Source organism: Solanum pennellii, chromosome 6, assembly GCF_001406875.1.
Source record: "Solanum pennellii chromosome 6, SPENNV200".
Lineage (NCBI taxonomy): Eukaryota > Viridiplantae > Streptophyta > Magnoliopsida > Solanales > Solanaceae > Solanum > Solanum pennellii.
Genome location: NC_028642.1, coordinates 46,691,049 through 46,718,849, shown reverse-complemented (window position 1 = coordinate 46,718,849; position 27,801 = coordinate 46,691,049). Strand labels below are relative to the sequence as shown.

Genomic DNA, 27,801 nt, shown 5'->3' with positions numbered 1-27,801 from the left:
GTCGAAAGATAATCTTATTCATTCAGTACCCACACTTTTAAATACGACAGATAAGAATAACCTACAGCTACACTTAAGGAAACCAACTACTACCTGAACTCCTAAAAAATAGGGGGAGTCATCTATTGATACTCTAAAATAGTATTTGTTACAGGAACTAATAATTAGAGTAACTAATGATTAATACACCCACTCAAGTTAGGCGTAGTGCAACAATGCCTAACTTGGAACAACACTATTCAAAGGCTGGTTTTGGCAAGGGCTTGGTAAATCCTAAATGTATCAGCAAGTTGATCACAAGCGTAAGTGTGTGTAACAAGACCTCGTGTGCTTGAACTTGGTTCCTAACATAACAGAACTTGGGACCTAGCTGTTATTCTGTTTGGTGTGGGATCTGGTTTTGTTGCTTGATATGGCCACTCATAGAGTCCATTCTTATTCCGATATTGTACCAGTGGCTTTTGGGAATGCAGGTCCTTCCAAATAAAAGTAATAGGAAAAAACTCAGCAGATGTCAGATTGTCTTGACGAAACTTGGCGGACAAAAATCAAGTTTTTTTTATTGATGAGGACAAAGAGTGTTAGAAATTAAAGCCTAAAAGCAGAATTAGATGCTTGTATAAGAGATTGAACCAGTATGAGTTATAGAAATGGTTTTACAGTCACCCATGGATATGCCCTCATTGCCTGTATACTCTTCAAGATTGTGCGGATCAGTGGTGACATGATGAGTCCCGCCAGAATCCAAAACCCAAGACCAGAAGTAAAGTTGGCCTTAGCTTCAAAACGTCGATTCAAAACAATATACATCTGCAGTGTGACCTAATTTTTGGCACAGTTGGCAGCAGACAGATGGTCTCGAATTCGACCTCCAGTCTTGCTTACTGTTGTTGCTGGACTTTTGAGTTACAGGAGGTTTCCATTGTTGATTGTTGAAGTGATTAAGATTGTTCCTATAAGACTTGGATGGCATGTTCACCTTCTGTGTGACAGCAGTTGTGATCATGGAAGATAAAAAGTTCATAATCTGTAAGCTTGTGAAACAACTCTTCAAAACTCAAGGAAGAATCCCTTGATCTTATGGAAGCAGAGATTTCACGGTACTCAGGGCCAGTCCGCTTAAAATCTTAACAATAAGTTCATCATCTGTTACTGGTGATCCAACAACTTTGACTGCATCAGAGAGAGAGGAACCCTTGCGTAATGGATTTTAGAAGCTTTTTTAAAATTTTGCAATTGGTCTCGCAAGCTAAAAATGCGAGCGTAGCTCTTATTTGATCTGAGAAGAAGAGAAGTTGTGCAATCTTCTTCTCTGATTTTCAGTGTTTTGCTCCTAAGGGATTTTCTCGCTCATATTCAAATTTGTCTGACTTGTTCTTTCTAGTGGTTAGCGTGTGTTCTTTTTCCTTCGTTCAAATCTATCTTAGACAAGTCATTCTTCCTTGATTCATGCCTTCGTTTCACAGATTTTGAATGTCTCATTTTTTTTGACACACATCATTTTGGATGAAGCTAACGTTATTGGTTCTCTGCCTTCAGCAATACTGCTTAGATTTCTATCTGTTAGTCTGATATATGCAGATAGATATTGTTGTTATTGTTCTTGTGATTCTTCTTGTTGGTCATGGTGGGCAACTATATTTTCTAAAGATGATTGTCTATATGTCGTGTCTTTCGTATTTCAGGAATCTTGGTTTAGTGCTCAATTTGCTATTATTATCGTATCTTGTGGCAGTTCATACCCTACATATTACTAATGTCAAGTAGGATTCTTTTAATCCTTCAAATTTTGGACAATGATTTTCATGAAGTTAATTTCTGGATTTTTCAGCTAACCGTGGTACCTCGCAAAATCAAAATCTCAGTCAGAAGCGAAAGACACTGGATGACGCCGATCAGCCTGAACTTTGATTGCAAAGTTGATAGGAGACAACAAGTACACAGTGAAATGTGCAAGCTAGTCCGAACTTCATCATTATAAAAAATAATTTGATATTATGATTTGATACATCACTACTCGTACATTAATACATTATCACCATGTGCTCAAACAGAAAGAGCCCAAGTGTGTCCATTATTTCAATGGAACTATATACCTTGTTAAAGTAAACATACATATGTATGTTACAATTGCCAAGAACTTGTTGTTTTGCGTATGTACTATTTCATACTAACTTTGAACATATCGTGTTTAAAACTTTATTCGATGTTTGAAGTTTTATATGACTTTGAAGTTTAGATATATAATATACATGATTGAAGTTTCGTCATAAACATATATTTTAATATACTAATAGTTTGCGTAATTGATACATCAAATATGAAAAAGTTAACTACTGTACAAGAACAAGTTGGTCAACGTCTCTCCAAACACCTCTAGATCTATTATCGAACTCTCCATGGCCATGGTCATCCCTGGGCACCGTCACTACAAGCTCACCGTCCACAAATACCGCTGTGGCCAGCTCCGGCATAGTCGAAGCAGGCAACCTGTACCTCCATGTATCCACATTCAATTTTTCATCGTCATCACCGTCTCCATTTCCCTTTCTCACAACGATCTTCGTTACCCCAGGATGAATCTCTACTACCTGTGCTCTCACTTGTCCATTCCAAGCTCCTTCTAGTTCGATTTTCGCCACGAAACGGAAGAATCCTTCCTTCTCTTCGACCGCCACATCTGCATCAGAACGGAACGGCAATTCCAGAAAGTAGTTAAATACGTGAGGAAGTCTCCGGAGTTTCTTCATTGCGGAATTAGGAATGTGTTGTTGCTGTTGTGAAAAATTAGAATCAATTCGTCCAATTTTTGGATTCAAGGAGAGAGGATGCATTCTCATACCCTGAATTGTTGGGGTTGAAACAATAAGAAGAAGACAGATGTTGATAAGATTCAAAATTCCAATAGGACAATTTGGGATTCTATTAACCCCTGATCGGAAGATTGATAATTGCATTAGATTTTTTATTTTTTAAAAAGCGCTTTGGGTTATTATAACTTAGGAATGAAATAGTAGGGAGGTAGATTTAAAATATTGAACAGGGATTGAGCTTGAGGCGGTGGAGGTTTCTTAGGAAAGAAGAAAAACAAGAGCATTATTTTTTTATCAGATTTAGTTGGAAATAGAATGAAAAATAGTGGGATAATCGAAAATACATTAAGAATTATTCGATAAATATAGAAATTATTCACATCATGTCTGATTATTTCTTTCTCAATACTTTTTTGATCTATTTTTATTCCTCTTTGTTACCCCTACGACTAGCCTAGCCTCTCGCACCTCCTTGTTGAGGCGTCAATGCGCCTTCTCTACACATGTGACATGCCCAAATCACTTTAGTCTCGCTTTCTCGTCTTATCTGACATAAAAGTCACTCTTACCTTCTCTCGGACAGCCTCATTCCTAATTTATTGCTCTTGATTTGATTCACAGCATTAAAAAATAAATTTTATACTATACTTAAACTTATATTTGGCTCACAACTATATAAAATTTTACTTACAATTATACCCTTGAACAAGATAAACTTTCCAGAAATTGAAAAAGAGTTGCCAAAACATTGGTAACAAGTACAGCTGTTTATTCCATAAATTTATTTCTTCTAACTAATACATGCTGGGAATTCAGAACTCAAATTTGATTTCATCCAAATATTTCAAGTGGAGATGAACATTTAACTTCCCCAGTGTTAATCCTCTATAACTAGCTTATGTTGAAATCTGTACATCATCCCTGTATAACTGAAATGCAAATGGAGCCATAAATATATACTAGCAGCTAGAGATTTGGTGCATGACTCATTCAGCTATGAAGCAATACTCCACGTATCAAGGAGAGAGCAGCAACACAGAAAGACACCCACATAGTTCTACTTTTCGCAATAATTTCCGGTACATGCAAGCGGCTTTTGTGAGGTCTACTTGGTCGATTGAAGAAAGCTCAAACATCCATGTTCTCCTTGTGACGCATCCTATGCCTACGCTGAGACCTTTTCTGGTTATAGTTACGCCTTCTAGGCAGTGAGCTAAATGCGTCAGGATGATGAATATCTTGGACACTTGCTGAAGAGCCAAATATGCAGTCAAATGGGTCTTCAATTGCCTCCAGAACATCAGCTGCTGCACTCATCTACATTTATGAACAAAGACTCCAGTTAACAAATAACTTACAAAGTTGCATAGTCAGCTATGGGAAAGGTTGTGTTGGGTATGGAAGAAAACATTTTCATTGATCAAAATTTTCGGAAAACAAGTTCCTTGAAAATGAGAAAAATGACTTCCATAGCAGAAGTAGGAGAACAAGTTCTACAAGTGGCATTCTTCATTGATCGTTTCTTTCTCACCCTCCAAGTTCCAACACACCTCATTTCACCCTGACCACGCCACGCCGCGCCCCTACCTCCACACCCCCACCTCCCATGGTATTTGTCTAGATTATGTACAAATGCTTTAAGGATAATACTTGGTTTATTCACGTAAGAACACAAGAAAATAAGAAATAAACCTACTTATTTTTATATTTTACCTCCTACCGAACACATCCAAAGCAATGACTCAGCGGAAGGTATTTATCTCCAAGCCGGTACTTGTTAAGCTTCTCCTCCTTCCTCATTTAGACAGAAGAAAGCCCCAATGAACACTACATTCTGCTTGGGGTATGCAGCTTCCATTATTACAGGAAATTTTCACAAAAGGTTGTTACTTTTTAGTAATTTTAGCCATCTGTACGAAATTTGTTACCTTGTCCATACTCTAATAAGTAAAATCTTGTATAACAGATGTCTGACACTCTCCAGTACTACTCTCTGATTCATATTTTAAATAACCTTGAAGGCAGTAGTTGCATACTCACATTAATTTTCCTGCGCTGTAGATTGGTCTTCCTCAGATCAGTTTTCACCGAATTGATTTTCTTATTGTAAAAGGCATCATCATATGTCATATGAGGAGAAGCAACATCTTCCTCAAAGGAGTTCCGAAAGCGCCACCTTGGTTTTGGCTGGTCTGTCGAGTCGTCGTTATAAACATTCTCACAGAAAAAATGTTTGGAGACACGTTGCAATACGTGCGGATCATGCTGATACTTCTTCAACATTCTATCATGTCAAAATATACATTCAGTACATAGTTAATGTTGGGGAAGAAAACAGAAGAAATTACCACAAAACACTTGAGCAAAAGAAGCTTTAGTATCAGGTAAATAAAACGTTTGTACTTCTCAAAGTAATTTTTTTTCCTGAACCACGAAAATGTGAAGAATCTTTTAAGCATGCGCAGTCTCTGTAACCACACAGCTCAAATCAGACCTTCCAGTAAATTAGGAGCACGCTTAGTGATTTTCAAATGCTGCACTTCCTTACACTTGCATACAAGTCCAGCAAACACCAAACAAATTTAAGTGACAATAACTAAACCTTAATTTGAACTACTTTAGTACTGTGTGAATTCCTTGCTTCTATTATATGCTATCTTTAGCTAAATCTGTATGGATGCTTAGAGGTGGTTGCAAGTTTCTTCTGTGTGATTTTAATAGTCTCTTTTACCACTCCCATTTACCATACACCTACAGACTAGTCGATGTAAATGTCTATGTGGACATGATTAAACCATCACATGCGTGGTTGCAAGTTTCTTCTGTGTGATTTTAATAGTCTCTTTTACCACTTCCATTTACCATACACCTACAGACTAGTCGATGTAAATGTCTATGTGGACATGATTAAACCATCACATGCTTAAGTATACCAACTGGAGCGTGGACAAGATAATATGGGGATACAATATCGGGTGAAACAAGAATTGGTTCTGTCTGACTCTGATACCAAGTTAAAGAAATGGACCATGAGCCTAACTCAGCGCCAGAAGCGAACTCAAAGGGTGAGGACTGTCCAAGACAATATGAGGAAATAAAATGCATCCCATCCTTCAAAGTGGGACTACTCAACAGAATCTTTTCGTTATTACTTGACATTCTGGTTAGCTCTCAACTAATCTTTTAAAATCCAATGCACTGTCAGTGTCATCTGGTATCCTAATGCACATGCAAAGGATGAATAATCGCTTGCTATATAAGGTTGATCACATGTCTTATCTTAGGCGGAAGCCATTTCAGAGTAATAAGAACAAACCAAAATCGAAGAACAATAATATAGCCTACGAAATTTACTAACCAATCACACTAGTTGATATTGCAAATAAGTCTAAATAAATAGTGCTGGGAGATGAAGAAGTGGCATATCAAGATTAAATTCTTAACTCCAGTTACAAAGTACTGAGGCAACTAGAAAGCTGGAAAGACTAGTTCTGTTTCAAATAGGCAGCAGTATGATCTATTATGTCCTTGCCAAATATTAGCACTATACCCATACCGTTGGTCCAAATAACCCAGTTACACATCTGCCAAGCAATTCAAACATGTTGAGGTGGCTCTCAGTACACTTAGCCTAGCAGTCAGTTCCCATATTTTAAGGTGATATCTCACTCTACTAACAATGAGCGACAAATATGACCCAGGCCAGATGATTAACCTTGCAAAATGAAGATTTGACCATATCGAACTCACAGAACATTCAATGTTTAAGTATAATTAACATGAAAGCAATATTTTATGGGGTGAGTATGATTCAAGTTAATACAGTGCTATGCAAGTCTTTTACTTGGATTAATCCACCAAAGATCAAATAATCTCAAAGCCTAGATTCTTGTTATGTCTTGCAATTATCTTCAATTTAGCAGTTATATAACAACCCTCATAATCTCCTTCCTCTATTTACTTCTTTAATTCTCATCATGACGCTTCCCTCGGTGATAACAACCACGTTTCAAGTTAACAATTATCTACACTTGAGTTCACACAAGTTGAACAAAAATCAAGAGGAGAATTCTCATTCTGATGCATTGCAGAAAAATTGGAAACAAATGGTTTTTTGCCGAGGGACAAACTTAGTATGTATACACTATACACAGAGACAAAAAGACTACTGCTTTGATGAAGTCATAAAACTAATTCAGAAATTATTAGACGTTGAATGACCTATATCCAAAAGAAAATCACTAATTCTATTGCAAATTCTTTAAAACAACCTGACCCTTATTAGATTTCATACTTTGTTGGGAACAATCAGGAAAGGGTTGAACATTGTGGCCATTAAATAGTAAATGGTATATTTTTAGTTTGGAGAAGGTGCCAAACCTACTAGAATATAGACGCAGAGCAATTATTATTTTTATACGTAAAAGGAGATTTTTTAGATGGACTTGCACTATAGAAGTAGAGCAATTGTTTTAAGATGAAGCACAAGAATACAAGTGCCAAGCTTCATCATACTAAGTCATGTATACATGGGCTTGTATAGCATTAAGGATTATAATCACAAATTCAAAATAAGATTGACAATACCAGATTTGGTATAAGATTTATACCTGTATTAGCTTAATACCAACAGTCAAACATTGGATTTAATCCCAAATTTTATACTGGGATCATGACCTAATCCCAGTAACCAACCGACCCCTAAGGAGTTGCAACTCAACTAATATATTTTGCACAAATCAAAATGTTTGTCATTGGTCAATAACCTACATTTCTGCCAACCCAGTTTGCAAACGAGTCCCATGCTGAGAGAGAATATGTTCAATTTCTGAATCCACACACTTGGCAAATCTCCTAATGCCATAATAGAAACCAACACCTGGAAGGGGGAAAGTTCAAAAGATTAAAGTAGTATAATTACCAAAAGAAAAGCAAAATGTTCTCTGTTTTGGTATAAACTTTGATCTTGTGTAGCTTTGAGCTCCAGATAAGCATTTTGAACAGTGTGTATCATTACAAGAATGGTAATATACAGTTTAAGAGAGATAGCAAGTCTCCTAAATAGCAATGACTCTGAATAGCACGAAAGTGAACATGTAATAGGGCCACCTGGTCTCAAGTACCTGTTTTGGGGCCGCGGCTAATCCGGAATCACGCCACATAAAGGTCCGTTGAGGTGGAAGTGCTCCCTACATATTCAGGGTCATTGTTATTTAGGAGACTTATAAATCTCTCTTGAACTAGCAACTTAAATTTGTCATAATCATACAATTTACAGCATAATTTTATCAACGTCCATATCTAAAATGCAAGATCCCACGAGGGCAGTGAGGCAATAGAGAACTTTAAATGCTATCCTTAATTTAGGCACTTGAAGTTAAGGGGTCATTTTCTTAATGGTCACTCAAGTTGGTAAAATTACCTAGTAAAGTAATTTAACTTTTATCGTCCCAATAAAAAATTGTTCAAGTTAACTATTATTCTTACAAAATAACAATGGTCTAGATTGATATTGAGATCCTTAAATTGCGCATATATTTATAGAAATCATCTATGTTTTGCTCCTTGTCTTCACATGATTCTCCTATTTGACAAGGCAAACATTCTTCTTCTGAGGAGGGATATAATCTTCCTCATGAAGAACTCTTAAATCTTCACTAGTATGAGATTCTTCACCCTCACTATTATCAGGGCTAGATCCTTCAGGAGAGGAATTAAATAGGATTTTGCAAAGAGAATCTTTAATGTTTTCATCAAGATCAAGACTCTTGATCTTGTCCTTAACTTTGCAATCCCTGGCATAATGCCCTATTCTTCCACATTTGTAGCAAGCATTAGATTTATCATGTTTGGAAATTTTTCTTTCAGATTTCCTTTTTTCACGCTTATCTAAGTGTTTCTTCTTCCTCTGAGACTTATAAGGTCTTTCTGTATAATCTTTGTTCTTCTTTTTCCGGGAAACTTTTTTGGATGTTTCCGACATATCAATAGCAAATTGTTCGCAGAATTCTCCTAATTGCTGCTTTTCATTCAAACGATATTTTTTAATCTGCTGATTCAGCTTTATCTCATTGCATAAAGAGAGCCCTTCCTGGGTACAAACACTTATAAGTTTCCCATAGGTATAACTATCATAATTTATGCTTATTCCATCTCCCATAAGGATCTTCCTAATCCTTTCTGCAAATAAAGTAGGGAGTCCATCTATAAATTTGGATTTCCAATGAGAACTGTTACACTCAGGTAACTCCATAACTCGAGAAAGGAATACATCCTTATACCATCTAAAGGAAGTTAGTGTTCTACATTTAAGGTTTTGGAGCATAGTCCTAATGGTCTCACTATTATCTGACCATCTTCCAGAAAAATGTTCTATAATGGTTAAAACTAGTGTATAAACTATATTGGGGACCAAACCACTTTCTTCTTTTACTGCAGTTAAAATGGCCATCCTCTAAGCCTCTGTGAGATAATTATCCCACCATCCTTTTAATTGCCCTGTGAATCCGACAATAATCATATTAGCAGTATCCTTTTCAGAATTTTTGTTGGCCTTGCAAATGGTGTTGTACATGAGAATTCTATGGGCCAACGTATAAATCTGTCTATCCGTAAAGCCATCAATATTCCATTCATAGATTTCTGTTCCACTGAAACTATTAGAGACAATATACTCTTGTTCCTCTAAAAGAATATCCTGAGGGGTTGGCCTAGGATAATAGAACATCCTTTGGACCGGTTTTCTAGCATGTTTTTCTGAGATTTTATTAATCTCATCAGGAATATTATTCTTACTATCCTCTATAACATGAAGAGGATTGAGTTCTAGATCTTTTTTATACTTCTCCTCTAACCATCTTTCAATATTATCAAGTTTTGATAACTTAAAATCCTTTATCTCAGGTGGAGGCTGGATACTTGCAATGGCTTTTTCCCTACCTTTGTCAGAGACTTTGGACTTTTCTATTATAGAGCAGATATGACTGACCTTATCATGCAAAGAGAGGATATGTTCCCCTAAAATGCTCATATAAACATTTGTATAATTACTTTGTTGTATAAGAATTCTGATATGTTTAGTAGTCAATAAAGCAGTATCATCATTAAATAAATCTATAAAAGCTGTGAAATGAACAATCTTATTATCTTTCTCAATTTAGAAAGATTGTTGAGGTGGCAAAAATGATTTAGTAATCGTACCATCCGGCAATTTATAATCACGGTCTAACATGCAAAATACTTATAAATGTATTTTGTCATGAACCATGGTACAAATGCAATAGCTTTATTAGCTTGAAAAAGGTCATTATAAAAATCGTTTTGTAAAAAAATCTGCTATTATCAAAATTTTTGAAAAACCATTCTCTAAATGGTTTCCATTTAGGTTGGAAAAATTCATTTGAAATTTTCTCTCGTATCGGTGATCCCGGTCTAAAATCAAGTTGTTCCTTTAGATCCATAAAAACCATTTGGAAAGTTCATTTCTGATAAAGTAGGTTCATCCATATCAGGAGTGACAATATGATTTTCTATTTTGATGTTATCAATTCGTTCACCTTCTTTTGTATAAGAAATTGAGGATCTGGAATTATCCTCATCTTTTATCTGGGACGTCGGAGCCCTAGAAGGAATGTTAACAATATAATCTACTGGAGAAATATAAGAAGAGTTAGATCTAGGCATCCTGGCCTGCAATCCTATACTATCTGTATAACTCATCAATAAATTCTGATCATTAAATTTGATCCTTACCGTTCCATTTGGAGTCTGTTCAATATCAGATATATCCGAATTTATATTATTTCTTGGAGGAACAGCTTCCTCAATAACTCATTCTTTAGGAAAATCAATTTCATCCCATTTAATAGGTCGTCTTGTTATAATTTTTGATTTGCTAAAATTTGTTTCTATTAAAATGGTCTCATTTTTAAAATCCATAATTTTACACAGGATTTAAAGTATATAAAGGTTTATAGTATATTCTATAACAAATACATATAACTTCAGTACCAGGCAAAAATAATCATACCCATGTAATTTAATACGCAATATTAAAGTATTAAGTGAATTTTCGTCATTTAAAGAGATCTGCAAATTAGGATAAGCATTGAAATAAACATTACCATAAGCCAAACTAGTTTGCACTGTCCCTATAAGAGATTTCTTCCAATTCTGATTTCTTACATCTCTTAGAGCTGCTATAAAGTTCTCTGGTAAGCCTCTTAATATAAGGGGCTTAAAAGCAACTTGTACCAGACCAATATGCATAAATCTATAATTTTCCCTATAAGGGGCAAAATCATTTTCAGAAAGAAGTCTGAAAGTACCATGGTCAGAATCCACAGTAATAGTTTCTTCAGTGGTTTTAACAATTTGTTTAAATCCCGTTTTTTCAAATGTTCCCATTTGGTATATTACCTTAGGTTGTATTTTAGAAATTGTCCATTTATTAAGGAGATCAAGCTGTTGAGGCATATATCATATTCTTCTTTTCTACTGTTTTTAACAGTAGCTTGTTTTTTTATAATATTCATAATTAAATCCTGACAGATTAACATCACCTACTACTACTGACCACATGGCTCTGATACCAATACCTGCTAAGTTCCAAGGCTGGCGGTAGTGCGCACGGCCATACAGATTTCAACATTTGGAACCAAATACGCAATACCTGCTAAGTTCCAAGGCTGCTAAGTTCCAAGGCTGGCGGTAGTCCGCACGGCCATACAGCTCTCAACATTTGGAACCAAATACGACAGGATCGCTTTGATATAACTACCGGTTCGTTTACGAGTTAGATAGTCTGAGGATGGAAGGATCTTTTACGGTTCCAACATAGCCCAAACAACGCCTCACATATGGCTTATTATGGGCCTCAACAGGAACTCCGGACTAAGCCAAGATCTTCCCACTTTCGGACTACGCTATTTCAACCCTAGAAACATCGGAACAGTCCAAATTCCATGTTGTCCATAATTTAGATTGATATTAATCAGTCAGTAAGTGTTTAGCCTATCATTTAGGCTAGATAAAAATAAAAATAATTTTGCAATAAGAATAATAATAATAATATCTTAAGTAGATTTTCAAAAGCAGATAGCAAGAACAACTGAAATTTAATTTAACTTAAAAGTAAAAATTTACAAGAGTAGAGAGGGGAATACTAAAAATGTGTGGCTCCGTGTCTGCTTTAAAAAATAGAAAAAAGATCCTTTTATAGAGAAGGATCTAAGAAAATATTAAAAACTATGACATAAGTGCTTACATCATATTATATTATTGAACCGACATAGGGTCCTACTACTTTATAAAAGTTTGAAAATATTAACAATTGATTCCGTTCTTTTAGTCCTTTGCTATTCCTTTGCCTTTGGACTCTTTTGTGCTGGAAGATTCTTCCACTTGATTTTGAAATTGTTGCAAGAATTCTTCTATGTCCATCTCTTCAGTATTTTGAGATTCTCCTGCTAAGCAATTTTCTTCATCTTCATTAGAAGTTGTTACTGACATATCATCTGTAACATTTTTTTCCAAATGTTTTATTAAATCTTTTTTTATTTCTTCCATATATGAAGTAAGAATTTCAGATCTAAAAATTATTCCTCCTTTCATCTGTATTTTCCTGCATATTTGTTTGAAAGGACTAATTTCTTCCTTCCCAACAATTGTGTCGGTCTGATTTTTATTATTCTCTATTGAATTTTTGATAGTCTATTATTTCTCTGCCATGAAGTTGTCCTTCTGCATCCTTGTGGAGTATTTTACTCCAAAATTTTGTATGAAATTTTCTTTTTAAACACGGAAATCCCTGTTCATCTGCTTGAACTTCTATTGTCCATTTCATTATCCAAGGAATTGAAAATTCTATAAAAAAAATACATTAAGGATATTCCTTTAAAATATATATCCTGTTGCTGTAATTGCATAACTTTAGATGAAACATCTATCCATTCAGCATATAATTTTTTGTATTCTTCAGGAAGAATATTTAATGTAGGACCGTATAAAGTCCACCATTTACAAAACCAATTTGGTATAATTAGAGGAAGAACTCCGAGGAAGAACAATGCATACGGGAAACAATAATATTCTGGCTCAATTAGGAAATCAAAGGCGAATAGCCGCAAATATTACAGGAACATCTATTGGAATATCAGGAATTGATGTCAACCATCCAATGTACAGAGAATTTATGAATTTTATACAATCCAAACAACAAACTCAGCCATCATATTCATCTATAGTTAATGAAGAAGCTATAGAAAATGTGGAAATATATGATAAGAACGAGATAGATGAAATAGTACTCATTTTAGAACCAAGGGATCTACAATGGAGAGATGATCTTTGGCAAATAATGACAAGATATTTTGATACGGCATCATATGTTGTACCTACTTATAAATACATGATGCTTTATGAGATTATACTCTCATCAATGGGGTCTGCTGAATTTCAGCATCTCTACCCAGCGAATACCAAGAAAGTTTATAACTTTTCAAAAATCATAATAAAAAAGATAGTTACCCCAGAAGAATGGGGAACAAGCACTATGATGGAAAGAGAATATACTCACCCCGAACAAAAGACTGTAGTTAAATTTAATTATTGGGACTATATTGAAAGCTTTAATAAAGCTTTATTATACGAAAATGCTAATAGAAAGCATTCATGGTTTATTAAAATTTGTTCTAATAATTTTAATAAACATATACCAAATTGGTTTTGTAAATGGTGGACTTTATACGGTCCTACATTAAATATTCTTCCTGAATAATACAAAAAATTATATGTTGAATGGATAGATGTTTCATCTAAAGTTATACAATTACAGCAACAGGATATATATTTTAAAGGAATATCCTTAATGTATTTTTTTATAGAATTTTCAATTCCTTGGATAATGAAATGGACAATAAAAGTTCAAGCAGATGAACAGGGATTTCCGTGTTTAAAAAGAAAATTTCATACAAAGTTCTGGAGTAAATTACTCCACAAGGATGCAGAAGGATAGCTTCATGGCAGAGAAATAATAGACTCTATCAAAAATTCAATAGAGAATAATAAAAATCAGACAGACACAATGGTTGGGAAGGAAGAAATTAGTCCTTTCAAACAAATACGCAGAAAAATACAGATGAAAGGAGGAATAATTTCTAGATCTGAAATTCTTACTTCATATATGGAAGAAATAAAAAAAGATTTAATAAAACATTTGGGAAAAATGTTACAGATGATATGTCAGTAACAACTTCTAATGAAGATGAAGAAAATTGCTTAGCAGGAGAATCTCAAAATACTGAAGAGATGGACATAGAAGAATTCCTGCAACAATTTCAAAATCAAGTGGAAGAATCTTCCAGCACAAAAGAGTCCAAAGGCAAAGGAATAGCAAAGGACTAAAAGAACGGAATCAATTGTTAATATTTTCAAACTTTTATAAAGTAGTGGGACCCTATGTCGGTTCAATAATATAATATGATGTAAGCACTTATGTCATAGTTTTTAACATTTTCTTAGATCCTTCTTTATAAAAGAATCCTTTTTCTATTTTTTAAAGCAGACACGGAGCCACACATCTTTAGTATTCCTCTCTCTACTCTTGTAAATTTTTACTTTTAAGGTAAATAAAATTTCAGTTGTTCTTGCTATTTGCTTTTGAAGATCTACTTAAGGTATTATTATTATTATTCTTATTGCAAAATTATTTTTATTTTCATCTAGCCTAAATGATAGGCTAAACACTTACTGACAGATTAATATCAACCTTTTAACTGTGGACAACATGGAACTTGGACTGTTCCGATGTTTCTAGGGTCGAAATAGTGTAGTCCGAAAGTGGGAAGATCTTGGCTTAGTCCGGAGTTCCTGTTGAGGCCCATAATAAGCCTTGTGTGAGGCGTTGTGTGGGCTATGTTGGAACCGTAAAAGATCCTTCCATCCTCAGACTATCTAACTCATAAACGAACCGGTAGTTACATCCAAGCGATCCTGTCGTATTTGGTTCCAAATGTTGAGACCTGTATGGCCGTGCGGACTACCGCCAGCCTTGGAACTTAGCAGCCTTGGAACTTAGCAGGGATTTTTTATTAAAACAAGCTTTCAACTTGTTCAATTCATAATATTAGTTCAAACTAACCACAAATCACAATGACTACAAAGATTGAAAAATTAAGCTTCATCCTAACAAAATAAAAATTGACAGAACCAAATAAAACAGCCACTGATCTATAGTATCAGATATAACTAAGTAGTTAAATTATGTTGCCAGAATAAACCCAATTCCAGAAACTTGATATCCTATACTTCCTCCATGCCAAATGAAAGAATTTCCTGATGAGGGACACCATCAAATTATCACTGTAAATTTGGACATGAATTCTTTAAGAAACATTAAATATACAAAATTTACATAAAAACTACTTTAAATTACTAGTCTTTTAGCTTTTACTCTACATGGAGAGAATGAGCACATAGATAGTTGAAAAAGAACAGAAATAGGAATAAAGGTCAGAAGCATACAGAGGGTTGACTGAATTGGCTTTTCTGTCACTGTTATTTTGTAAGAGATAATAGTAGGCTGAGTGATTTTATTGAACAATAAAAAGATATGTGACTTTACTAGGTAATTTCATCTACTTGAGAGTTAGTGACCACTTAAGGAATTAAACGGATACTCAAGTTTTTAAATATTCACTTTAAACAACAAATATGTAAAACCAAACTTATTGAGCACTTGAACATGAGTCACTAAAAGGCATCTTAAAACACGTCACTATCTACCAAGTCCACAAATACATGGAACGAAACCAGATAGTATCAAGGGTGACTGGCATATAGGCAGAAAAGATAAACATGGAAAAAAAGCCCAGTCAATTTCTGAAAATATTATAATGAAATTGCAAATTGAGCTTACCTGCTGTCAGGTTCATACGAACTAGGTTATTCAGCCTTCTGGTTACTGCAAAGAAACAAATTGAGAGAACTATGTTAGGTGTTTGGTCAAAAATATAAAAGCAAATAATAGAAGAGGAGAAAAGAAATAATTTCTGCAAGCAGAGTGGATATAATACAGAGCAACACCTAGACAAATGAGTGATAAAGGACGATTTTCTGACTTATCTAATAACCCTATTTCTAGCTGCTGGAGAACCTCTTCTAACCATTCCCCTTTTTTTCTTTTTGAGAAAGTTAATTGGTAATCATTTCCCTTTTATTCTGGAACAATCTTTTTAGGGTCGTATTTACATATTTCTGCCAAATATTCCAATTATTGCTAATGCCGTTTCAATGGTTTTCATACTTTCAAACAAGAGAAGTTCGATACTCTCGAATCCGATGCATTAATTCCTCTTTCTACTCAAAAGTTTTCAAGAAGCGTGACACTGTGTTGTGAAAGGCGATCGCCTCGTCGCCAATGGCGAGAGGGGAGGGGAGGGAAGGGGAGGGGAGGCGACCCTTCATTGCCTTTTAGCTTTGTGGCGAGGTGATCATCAAAAGGCAATGTCATGGCCACAAAGGCAAGAGGTGACAAAGGCGTTGCCTTTTGTATTTTCTTTAAAAAGGGCGACCGATATAGAGTTTTAAAAGTTAAAGGTAATTTTAAGGTTTTCGACTAAACTCCTCGGGCTACCAGCTAGAATATTCCTCCGACTCCAAAATCCAACCAATACGTTGTTCTTTCTTCTTCAGATATCTTCTTCCTTTATTTCTTTTTCATTCTTCCTCTTCTTCAAACTTCAAGGTCACTTCTACCTTGTTTTTTTTCACTGTTTTGATTTTTGTTCTATTTTTTTCTCGTTCAAGTTCTAAGTATGTACCACCTATTTTCAGTTTTTGAATTGAAATATTTGTTTATATGTTATTGCTATTGAGATTTTGATTATTTGATTATGCAATTAAGTATTTTAATTTTTTGGCCGCACTTCAAAAAGGCTCGTCTTGTGGGGAGGCAAGCCCTTGTCGTCTTTTATCGCCTTTCACCATCCAAAAGAGGGACCTTTTCCTTTAAAATTAATTTCACATAAAAGCATCAATGAAACACCCCCTCCCCTTTTTTTTTACTATACTCCCTTTGCCCCATTCTATACTAGACTCATTCTATTAGGACAGTCCAAAATGAAATGTTTGACAACACTCCACTAATAGTATCATTCTATATAACTTTTACCTCTTTCAAGAACTCAAATCCATTTATCTGTTCAATTTTAACCTTTGATGTGATATTTTCACTATCAAACTAAATATACTCAACACTATATCCAGTCAAACACCATCGTCTTCATTGCTTCTACTTTTTTTTTCTTCTCTTATCAAGGAAAACTCAACTACGAAGAAGCTTATGTTAAAAGTACTACTACTAAAACTAACAAAAGACACTCCAATCATAGTTTACTTGACAATGTAATAATACGGGAAATGTACCTAACCAAGTGGCAATGGAAGCACCGGTAGCACCAATGCCAAAATCTCTTACAGCATTTTGCTTCCATGAATTAAGTAGTTTAGCTTCTTCACTCGTCAGAGCTTCCTACAAATATTTATCATTAAAGAAACAAATAAATATCACTGCGCAAATTAGTTAGAAAACCTAATGCACCTTGATTTAATTTCTGAAAAACGAAAGAGGGGAAAAAAGAACAAAGAGTACGAATTACCTAATCAAATAGAAAGGGGAGAAAAGGATTATTTTCCTGAAGGTTAATGCACAGTAGCAGTGGAAATTTAGGGCAAAGAAGAAAGTCCATTTGAATGTTAGTGCTTAAAAATGGTACCTTTCTGGAGATGAGAATTTCTTCCAGCTCGAAGAGAGCTTCCGCCATTATTCAGTTTTTTTCCCTTCTGCCCCGACTCCGACTCCGGCTCCGGCTACGGCTCCGACTCCAACTCCGGGATCTCGATCCTCCTTATACAGAAACGGCGAAAAAATGACAAATATCCTTTGATTTTGTTGAATTTTTTTATTTTGAAAAAAATAAAAATCAAATGTAATTGAATAGAATATCAATCAAAAATAATTTCTCTAATTCCGATCTTCCTCAAATCTTATTTTGTGGAATTAGTATTAGTACTTTTAGGATTCGTCTGGTACAAGAGATCAAGGTTAAAGTTTGTTTTAAAATAAATTTATTTTATATTTATTTGGAATAAATTTGTAAAATAATTTATTTTGGATTTTGTTATCCCAAAATTTTAGTGTCATTTTTATGACATGTTCAGGGGTGAGATAATAATTTTGCAATAACTAATATTAAAATAATTTACGTCCAATCAAACAAGTAATTGATCATTCTTCGATATTTTACTAAACAATAAACTCTATACATTGAATTTGATGTGAACTATATCAAAGAAAACATATATATCAAGAAAGTCTTGTCGAATCTTAAAATATGCAATATCAAATATTACATTAAACATTAAAAGATATTTTATATAGCCTAAATTACATGACAGAAAATTACACAAAGACCGTAGAAATAAAGTGAATATATCATTAAAGTGCAAATATTATGCCCCTAAACACAAGTTCCCGCTAATTTCCTTTCTTTTTTATCTTTTGTGATTTTTATCAAATTTAACGGGCGAAATTTAATAATATTTGATGATAATTAAAAGTAATAATTTTTGACAAACTTAAATAACCAAAATTGTTAAGTGCATACCTAAAGGATTACTTTGAACCTGCTATCAAACATAAAAGGACTATTTTAATCATTTTTTTAAGAAGCGATGTAAATGAATTGTGAATAACAGTTGAATCAATAACTAATTCAATTTTTGTTGTTCTTGAATTGGCGGGTCATTCAAATTGGTGAACTCCTTTTCATCTACAAGAATCATCTATCTTTAAGGTAGGTGCTTTTGAACTTTAAATTTAAGGATTTTTACTTTTAACTTTGAATGTTTGCTCATGAAATGAATGAGGGTCAACAGTTTAAATTTTCTATTTTTAAAACTAATGATATTGCAATATGTGAGATACATGAGTGAATATTGAATTAACTTTGATTTTGTTTATTTGGTGTATAAAATTTCAAATTAACAAATACTAATTTTTAATCTTAAAAGTTAACTCATGAAGTAAGTCGATTATTAGTTCTAAGACGATAAGACCATTAATTTTCAAAGTAATTAAGTGTAATTTCCTAACTCAAAGAGAGCAAAAACAATATTAGCTCTTATTATCATTAGTGATAGGAATAGGCAAAACTTGCATATACATTAAATATTACTACATCAAAAATGTCTTTTAATCGATAATTAATTAAGAAAAATAGTTTAATATTTTTAGCAGCATTTAGCACTCTTTGTGAATATTTTCTTTAAAAGTTTTATTACTTTTTGTTAATACATATATATTTATTGCCACTAAAGTTATTTTTGTTACAATGTATATAATTTGACATTTATCACCGTAGCAAGAAAATATAATCATATCTTACTCTATTATTAAATATTTATATTAGCTAATTATAATATAAATATTATACCATTTTTTGATATTATCATATCCAATATAAGAGATGTTATAATCATTCAATAACCTTCAACCCTTTAGTCTTTTTCATATATATATCCAAAATAAAATTGTTATTTTCATAATTACATATTATATCGCTATAGAATGACAACAAATGTGAGTCCCTACTATATCTCAGTGTCAATTTGATTAAAACACTACTTTTACAACTCACTTATTTGCTTTGTAGCTAAGGAATCTGTTAAAGTATGTGCGTCCATTATCAGTCAATGGATCAGGTCCCTTGACACACAAATGAGAATATAGCAAAAAGTAAATGCAGTTTAATAACAGAGGAGTTTTACGTGGAAACCTCCTTGCTTAAGGGAGTAAAATCACGACCTGTCTCACAGGATTTTCACAACCGTTTCACTAATCTTCACAAGCAAAAGGAAATCGGTTACACAAAATGTGAGAAAAAATTTTAATCTCACCAACAAGCAATAACTCTAGTGCTTGATGAGCCTAAGTAGATGTTACTCTACCCACTAAGCTATTACTCTAGACAACTTAGAATTTTCTAAGCAATCTCACAGATTGCCCACTAAACCACCCTACTAATGATTTAGAATTTTCTAAGCAACACAAAGGTTGCCCACTAAATTAGTTCAACTAACTAACTTAGAATTTCAGATCAAACCACACCGATTCCTTTATAGTTTTAGGATCAGTTTACAATGTAAGATCGAAAGAAAGTATTCCCAAACAACTACACAATGTTCACTTGAGCTTCTGTTGTTGTTGAATATTTTTTCTGCTTGATTTTCTAAGCCTTTGCAAGAGTTCTTGAATATGTTTTTTCAAGCTGCAAAAACTAACTGTGAATATGGGGATACTTTGTTTATGTAGAAAGGTCACAAAACGTAAAACAATTCCATTGGCTGAGGATTCTGGCGCGTCTGCCACTTCTGCCACTGTTTGAGACTGTGCACCAACTTTTTGTAATTTCTCCAGCTGGCAGCTAGAACCAGATTTTTTCACAAGGTCCCTGAATTTGTCAAATCATCAAAACTACAAATAACAGAACCACAAAATATTAGTGTTAGGACAATCTATATCAAAAAGAAGAACCAAATCATCAATGTGAGCCACCTTAACCTAATGTATGGGTAGATATACGATCCTATACATGATGCACGTGAATTTATGATTTCTGTATTAAATTTAAAATTTTATGAATATTGATTTTATTTAGCTTATATATCTCAATTTATTTATGATTAAGTTATATTTTATTATTTAACTGATTGAACTCGATGTCGATGCAAGAAATATCATATCATTAAATCAACTAATTATGTAAGTCATACTATTAATTATATGCTGAAATGATAATCAAAGTCGTGAGTAATTAATTAGTTGAGTCTCTTAGATCATTTTCTTGATTACTAATTGAAGTGGGTGAACTAATCCTATCTACAGCAGAAAGTGTTGTAGTGAGTCATTCTAAAGTAACTTTACTTTTTTTCTATTTTTGACGTGTGCACTTAGATTTAAATATTAAAAACTTCATTATCATGTGGAAAAAGTAGAAAAATACCTTTTTGTTAAAAATATACTATGATAGTTCAGTGACTTAAAAGGAAAAAACAAAGACTGAATTGGCCAAAAAGAAAATCAAATTATCATTATTTTGCAAGTTGAAGAATTCTCCAAACTATCATGAACTTATATTAAAATTGTCTCTGGAGAAATATAACATGCTACGTAAATATTACCTTGTAAAAGTATCTTAAAAAATTGACTTGGAGAAAAATTGAGTGAATATTAGGCTATTAAAATTTCTTTAAAACTATCATTATTTAGCGAATTTCGTATCTAAATTATATATTAGGTATAATATTCTTACAACTCCCAGAATTAATTTTGTTAGATGGACTAATTTTTAAGACTTCTTTTTTTATCTACACTTATCTCCTAACAAGTTATCTCAGTATATTCAACAGAAGATTTTTAATCTGCAATGAGTTGTAATCCAAAAAAATAAAAACGTCCAATAATTTAAATATAAAAATCAAAAAACAATACTATAAATTTAAGAACTCTTTAACCTATTCACTCAAAAATAAACAACATAAACTCTCATGAACAAAGAGAAATTAAACAAAATTATAAACACAATAGTACTCTCCACTAAAAAATATTACTAACATTCTATATATGTACAACACAAAGATGGTACATTAAGATTTAGTCATCAAAAGGGATCGTGAGGTCTTATTTTTCAACCTTCTAACTAATTACATGTGAAACTGGCTAAGCTAATTTGACTAATTCGAATTCATATCATATATAAAAATCTATTAAAAAGAGAAGTGTATATACATATATTAGTAATTTTATATATTGTTAATGCTCGAACTCGATACGTTTTGAAAAAAGAAAGATACATCTCCTACTTATTATGTAGTAATTGATCTACTTGTATACTTCTTAGAAGAAGAATTAGTTGACAAATCACCTGACCTTCTTCTTAACATTTGCCTCATACCATCAGCAACATGAACAGCAGGATTATTAGACTTATATTTTCTACAAAATGACATATGAGCTTTTAAAGCTTCTTCCATTTCAATAAAATATTGCTTCTTTTTTCCTCTATTAAATTCATCTCTAACAGCTTCTGAACATAATCCACATAGCCATTTACCTTCAAAATTCTCTTTAACTTCACTTATGTACTCTATTGTACACTCTTCTTTTAATCCACAACAATCACACTTTGCCAATTCTATTTCCATCACCCAATTTTCTTTTTTTTTTAAAGTACCTTTTTTGGCTTTGTTTTTTATGAGATTTATTGGTACTTTTTCCTAAGTTTTTTTTTGTGTGTGTGTGTGAATGGAGAAGGGGGGCTTAAGAGAAGTTATATAGTGAGGGGAATTAAAGGTGCCATAATTTCCTCCATGTTACATGGGACATATGGGGCAGTGAGAAATGAGACAATTTGGTCATTGTAGGGTCATTGAGTAGTGGTGCCTTTAATTTCTTGCATATAATAATAAATAAACAGCAAATATTGCATTGTCATTTTCTTATATTTTACTTTCGGTTGACAAAGTTATTTTAATTTTATCTTTTTTTAAAAAAATTGCGCTTTTGTGATTTTAAAATTGGAAGGTTACGTTGAAATGGAAAAGTGTGTAATGTGATTAATAATGTTTATATATTATGTGTGAATGGTCAATAAAATTCAACACATTTACCAAATGAGTATAGTAGAAACATAAATGTTAATGTATACGATCATATAAGATTAGATACAATAAAAAATGATCATCAAGTTTGTGAGTTGGTTCAATTAGAGGCAAGCATTAGGGATAAAATTGGAGAAGGAATTAATCTGCTTGTAATGATATGGTCATGTCGTGTGTTGATCACCAAATACACTACTTAAATACGAAATTATGGTGAGGGAAGATATTAACATAGAATTATATCGATCTAAAATCACACGAAAGAAAATTATCAAATATCCTTTTTGGATTTATGTAGACTTTGCAAAAGATAAGATATAATTGAAAAAATATTACAATTAAACATTTCTATAGTGACAAGTGACAATATTTGTCTGAAAATTTCATGAATGATATATATATATATATATATATATGTATGTATATATTATAACGAGATTTCATGATATATGAAAAATAATATTATTAGTTGATAATATATTTTATTTATATATTAGCACTTTTACTTTACATCCTATACTATTCTAGGAATTATATAGCCATTAAAAGATTTGATTTCTAGGGATCAATAATGATGTCTAGCTACATTATGAATTAAATATTCTAATTAATCTCTATATTGAAAAGTACAGTTGGAGAAACAATAAGATGTTTTAGTGGGACTTGGCGTGTAACAAACGAGTCTTTTTTATGAAACACATGTTTTCGTGTTTGGTTTGTGTGTTTTGATATATATTTTTGAACATAATATATACATATAAATATTAAAAAATTATAATAATATTAACTATAATACCCAAAAAGTGTTTAATGAATTTTTTGGTATTGAAAGTTAACTATAATATCTAACTATCGGTTAAAGCAATTAATATAAAGTTAAAAGTTGAGTAAGTTGTAAAGAAAATGACTTCTTCTCTAGTAAAGAAGTTTATTAATAGAATTTTTGTTTGGTAAGATATGTTTCTTTTAATGAAAATAACTTAATCATGAATTTCTACTCCCTCTCTTCTTTTTTATTATACCTAAAGGGGGAAAATAACGAAGATATTAATTTATTATATGTTAAAAGATAGATTTTGATTTCAAATGGAATGACATGTTTAAATTGGTACGTAATTTTAAAAAATAAAAAATATTTTAAATTATCTTATCTAATTTTTAAAATATATCAAAATGTCATTTAATTTGGATTCTTAAGAAAAAAATTGAAGAGGATATTCTTAAGATTAGATAGGGAACTTTGATCTTCTAAAAAGACATGGTTATGATCAGATTCTCAAACCTAATTATCTAAAGGGTTACTATGAATGGAAGGTTAGTTCCTGTAGGTGATTAAAGCCAGGGCGTAGCTATAACCATTTCAATGGTTGGACATTTTTCGTCAGAAAATTACATTATATTTATGTGTTAAATTTTATATTTAAAGGATATATATATATATATATATTTTAAGTTGGACACTTTTGACAAAAGTTATGTCTTTGTCGTATTAATAATGTGTGTCTTCTGAATGAAGGAATCCTGAAGTTGAACCGCAAATAACACAATATTCTTTTCTTTTATTTTAATAGACACATATCATTATTCTGACTCTCCTACTGATTAAATCTTACCAACTTTACTTACTCGTGTAATTCTAGCAACTTGTACATGCTAATTAATATAGCTAAGGCTTACAATATGTTTACTGCTTGTAAATTAATTAAAATAAATTTATAATGTACATATATATATATATATAACATAAACATGTAGATCAATATGGACGACATATGTGGTTCTTTGGTTTCAAGGATGTTAGACTGATTCCTAAAATAATTAATAGTTGAGATTAGTTTATATGATGAATAAATGAAGAGGCAATTTATTCACCCATAAATGCACCCTTTATGTGATTAAGTAAATTAAATGTGATTGAACAAGTGTCTTAATTGCTAATCCTCCACGTGAAAGTTGAAGAATTAAAGCAATTGTCGTTATGTATAGGCCATGTGTACAATCAGAAATCACATGAAGTATATACAGATAAGAAATGGCCAAACATGTGGGGTTGTCCATGTTGTGACCAAGATCATAGATCATATATCATACCTCTAAACGTTTTATGGTATTTTTTTAAAAATAAAACAAGACTCTACATCACATATAAAAAATAATAATTTTGATTAGAAGTTATGATTTTAAATATGCTATAAAGTTCTGATTACAAAGAAGATTCTATTAAATTAAAAATATGATCAATAATATTTCTAGTGTAATTTAAAAATAAAATTTAAAGTGTAATTTATATTTATAAGATCCAAAAAATAAAATGGATATGAGAAATTTATTATCACTCCAATTAAATTTGTAAGAGTGGTGCATGACAATCTCTAAATCTCATAACAACTCTTTCTGGAAAAAGAAAAAAAAACGAAAGAAATTGTATGCAAAGGGAGAAATAATTGAAAGTTATGGGCATTGGCGGTGTAGGCAATATTTTTCATATCATAAATATGATAGATTTATCTTTCCCCACGACTCACGCCAAAAGCTTCCCAAAAATTTTCATCTCTTTCTCAATTTCTCAAGTTTTTGATGAATAAAGAGTAAACGGCGGTAGGTAGGTTTGGAGATCAATTGTTTAGTGATGTCGTTTATATGGTACAAAAAAGATGATGAAGTCCGCTTGGTTATAAGAAGCTGCAGATTGTGTTTAAATATCTCGGATTGCCAAATTCTTGGAAATAATTGGAAAATATTTTTTCACTTAATTCTTTCAATTATTTGGAGATGACGTATGATAATTAAATTAGAAAGTATTATATCCATGTAGAAGACACATAGGATAAAAAAAAGGAGTGATGTGAAACTTAACAATTCAAAGGATAAATATAAACCCAAAGTTAGATGGTAGAGACAAATATAACCAAAATGTATAACAAAGGATAAATATAACTCTTTTCTAAAAATATAAAGACAGATATAACCCTTTTTCATTTATAAAATAAAGAAAATTTTGTGAATAAATTATCAAAACTCTAACAAGGATTTTCAAAGTAGAGTACAGTAAAAAAAAATGATAGCAACAAGGTATAAAACAAATTAAGCAATAATAGACGGTAATACATATCGAAGAATAAGATAGGCTACACGATTACTATAATATATAATACTGGAGAAGACGGAAGGAAGTTAACTCACCGTCTCTCCTACATAAAGTGCAATAACACTTATCTATATATAGCTACTTACTAATTAATTTTTGCCTTAATTTTTTATCTATAGATTAATATTTCTATTTGGTCATGTCCTCAGTAGATTGAAATACTTTTGACATATCTTGTCTAATCACCTCGGAGCTTGGTTTCATTTCAGATATTTATAATTGACTTAACATAAATAACACATACACCCTTTAGACTCCAAATATTTATAGAGAACCTTTATAGAAACTTTACCATACGCGATTTTCTTGGTCAATGAATAATATGTGTAATTTTCAAAAAAATTTATTATGTAAGAGGGATGCATTATTTTATTATAGATATATTTTAATCTATGGACCCATTTTTGATTTTTCTTCTTTGTCATTTTTCTTCTAATTTTATGTTATCTTAAATCTATATGCAATTACTATCCCAAATTTATTCGGTATAGATAAAAATATATTTTATTTATTTATTTATTTTGTTTTAACAAAAAATATTTTTCACGAAATAATATTCTTATTATAACTACATAAGATATCAAAAATTAGCATAATTTTTAAATGATAAATACGATTAATTTAGTAAAATGAATGTCTAATGCAATATAATTAAATTTACATAAAAAAAAAAGTTGTAAATAATAGTGAAACACTTGTCATTAAATTAAACATTAAAAATTATTTGGCATTTGAACATAGAATTTAAATATGTTTTTTTTTACTTTATATGAAATATATGGAGCAAGAGTTGAAAATAAAATTATTTTTTATTTTTATAAAAAAAATAGAAATTACATTCATGTTTTAAATAATATCAAAAGTGAAAAATGAGTTTAAAAAAAGATTGTACTAACATACTTTTTCAAATTCGAAATATACCTTCAATTTTGAAAAGTTATCTTTCAAATTTTCATGATTAAACATTAATTTTTTAAAATAAAATAAGAAATAATTTTTAAATAAATTCTAAAAGTAGAAGTATAAATTATATGAAATATGAAGGTGAAATTTTTTTATAGAACAATAAATAAGAATTGAGAGAAAAGAAATATAAATTGTTTTAGTTTTCAATTTTTATGACATAAATTTGAGCTTTTATATGCTCATGCTTTTTTAATGATAAAATAGGTTTTTTTTTAAAAAAACTATCGATTAAAACAAATAAGTAAAAAATTATTTTCATATGTACAAAATGAGAGGTTAATTAAAGGGTTCCGTAAATAAATTGATTTCAAAATTAATTAAAGAATAAAAAAACTGAAAATGAGAAAAAAGAGGAAAGAGCAAAACAAGAAATAAAAATAGGAGACAAAGAAAATAAACAAAGTATAGGTTCCATCCGTTCAAAGAAAAAAATAATAAATGAATATCTCATACAACTAGTATTAGCTGTACCTCATACATAATAAAATTTTTCGAAATTCTCTCTTCCTAGGTCTATTGCCTCAACAATCTCCTTACATTATAATTATGTAGTTAATCAATTAATTCCTGGAGATAAAACATATCCCATTCTTCATCCTCATCCTCGTCCTAACTAACTTCTCTCAAACTTTCACAATATGACTTAATTATAAATATTCTATAGTTATTACAATTTTAGATTTTGAGGTCAATTAAAGAATATACAAATGAAAGATTGAGCCCTTTTTTTTTGGCAATAATTGTTAGTAATTATAACTGTGTGCACATATATAATATAGTTGTAGTTATCGTCCAGTCTAAACAAGATGTGAATTGTTGTCTAGCATATGGTCGACCAAACATGAATTTTGTAGTTGCCTAAATTACAAGTTTCCTCCAATCGCCAAATCTAGCCCCTCAAACTAGTGTTGCTATCTCCTACGTGTCATATTTTTATTGGTCTTTTCTTATTTTAAGTGATATTATTTTCTTGTCATTCCTATATATATATCCTTTTCCATTTTAATAGTAATTGATATTTCATGTGTTTGATATCATAATTTACAATTTGTTCTTGAAAAAATTAGTTTAATTTGATCGTCAGTTAAACTATATCACATAATTGAAAAACGATGAAGTAGTTTGTTAAGCTTTGACTATGAATTTATATATATA

General features: G+C 31.7%; 3 protein-coding genes and 1 non-coding gene across 4 annotated transcripts; all 4 read right to left on the bottom strand.

Annotated features, from left to right (window-relative positions):
• Positions 1-2,183: 2,183 nt before the first annotated feature.
• LOC107022618 lies at positions 2,184-3,080 on the bottom strand. The gene has a single exon (XM_015223214.2). It carries the CDS (start codon positions 2,955-2,957, stop codon positions 2,334-2,336), a length of 624 nt encoding a protein of 207 aa, XP_015078700.1. The 5' UTR covers positions 2,958-3,080; the 3' UTR covers positions 2,184-2,333.
• Positions 3,081-3,506: 426 nt separating this feature from the next.
• Positions 3,507-17,911, bottom strand: LOC107021266. The gene is made up of 6 exons (XM_015221891.2): positions 17,588-17,911; positions 17,238-17,343; positions 15,730-15,774; positions 7,584-7,692; positions 4,854-5,097; positions 3,507-4,130 (listed from the first exon to the last, which is right to left on the bottom strand). The coding sequence occupies exons 1-6, from the start codon at positions 17,633-17,635 to the stop codon at positions 3,942-3,944; spliced, it is 741 nt and encodes a 246-aa protein (XP_015077377.1). The 5' UTR covers positions 17,636-17,911; the 3' UTR covers positions 3,507-3,941.
• Positions 17,912-21,447: 3,536 nt separating this feature from the next.
• On the bottom strand, positions 21,448-22,186 carry LOC107022614. Its single transcript, XM_015223210.2, has one exon. The coding sequence runs from the start codon at positions 22,074-22,076 to the stop codon at positions 21,738-21,740; it is 339 nt and encodes a 112-aa protein (XP_015078696.1). The 5' UTR covers positions 22,077-22,186; the 3' UTR covers positions 21,448-21,737.
• A 2,640-nt stretch (positions 22,187-24,826) lies between these two features.
• On the bottom strand, positions 24,827-24,923 carry LOC114077684. The gene has a single exon (XR_003579057.1). It is a non-coding gene; the product is annotated as a small nucleolar RNA Z221/R21b (small nucleolar RNA).
• Positions 24,924-27,801: the final 2,878 nt, after the last annotated feature.

Bases quoted from the DNA above. Each gene is read 5' to 3' on its own strand.
- LOC107022614 (XM_015223210.2), bottom strand. From the start codon at position 22,076: ATGGAAATAGAATTGGCAAAGTGTGATTGTTGTGGATTAAAAGAAGAG.
- LOC107022618 (XM_015223214.2), bottom strand. From the start codon at position 2,957: ATGCAATTATCAATCTTCCGATCAGGGGTTAATAGAATCCCAAATTGT.
- LOC107021266 (XM_015221891.2), bottom strand. From the start codon at position 17,635: ATGGCGGAAGCTCTCTTCGAGCTGGAAGAAATTCTCATCTCCAGAAAG. The intron at 15,775-17,237 runs GTACATTTCCCG...GTTTCTTTGCAG, and splicing joins TTCCATTGCCACTTGGTTAG to TAACCAGAAGGCTGAATAAC. The intron at 5,098-7,583 runs GTAGGTTATTGA...TTGACATGATAG, and splicing joins CAAACTGGGTTGGCAGAAAT to AATGTTGAAGAAGTATCAGC.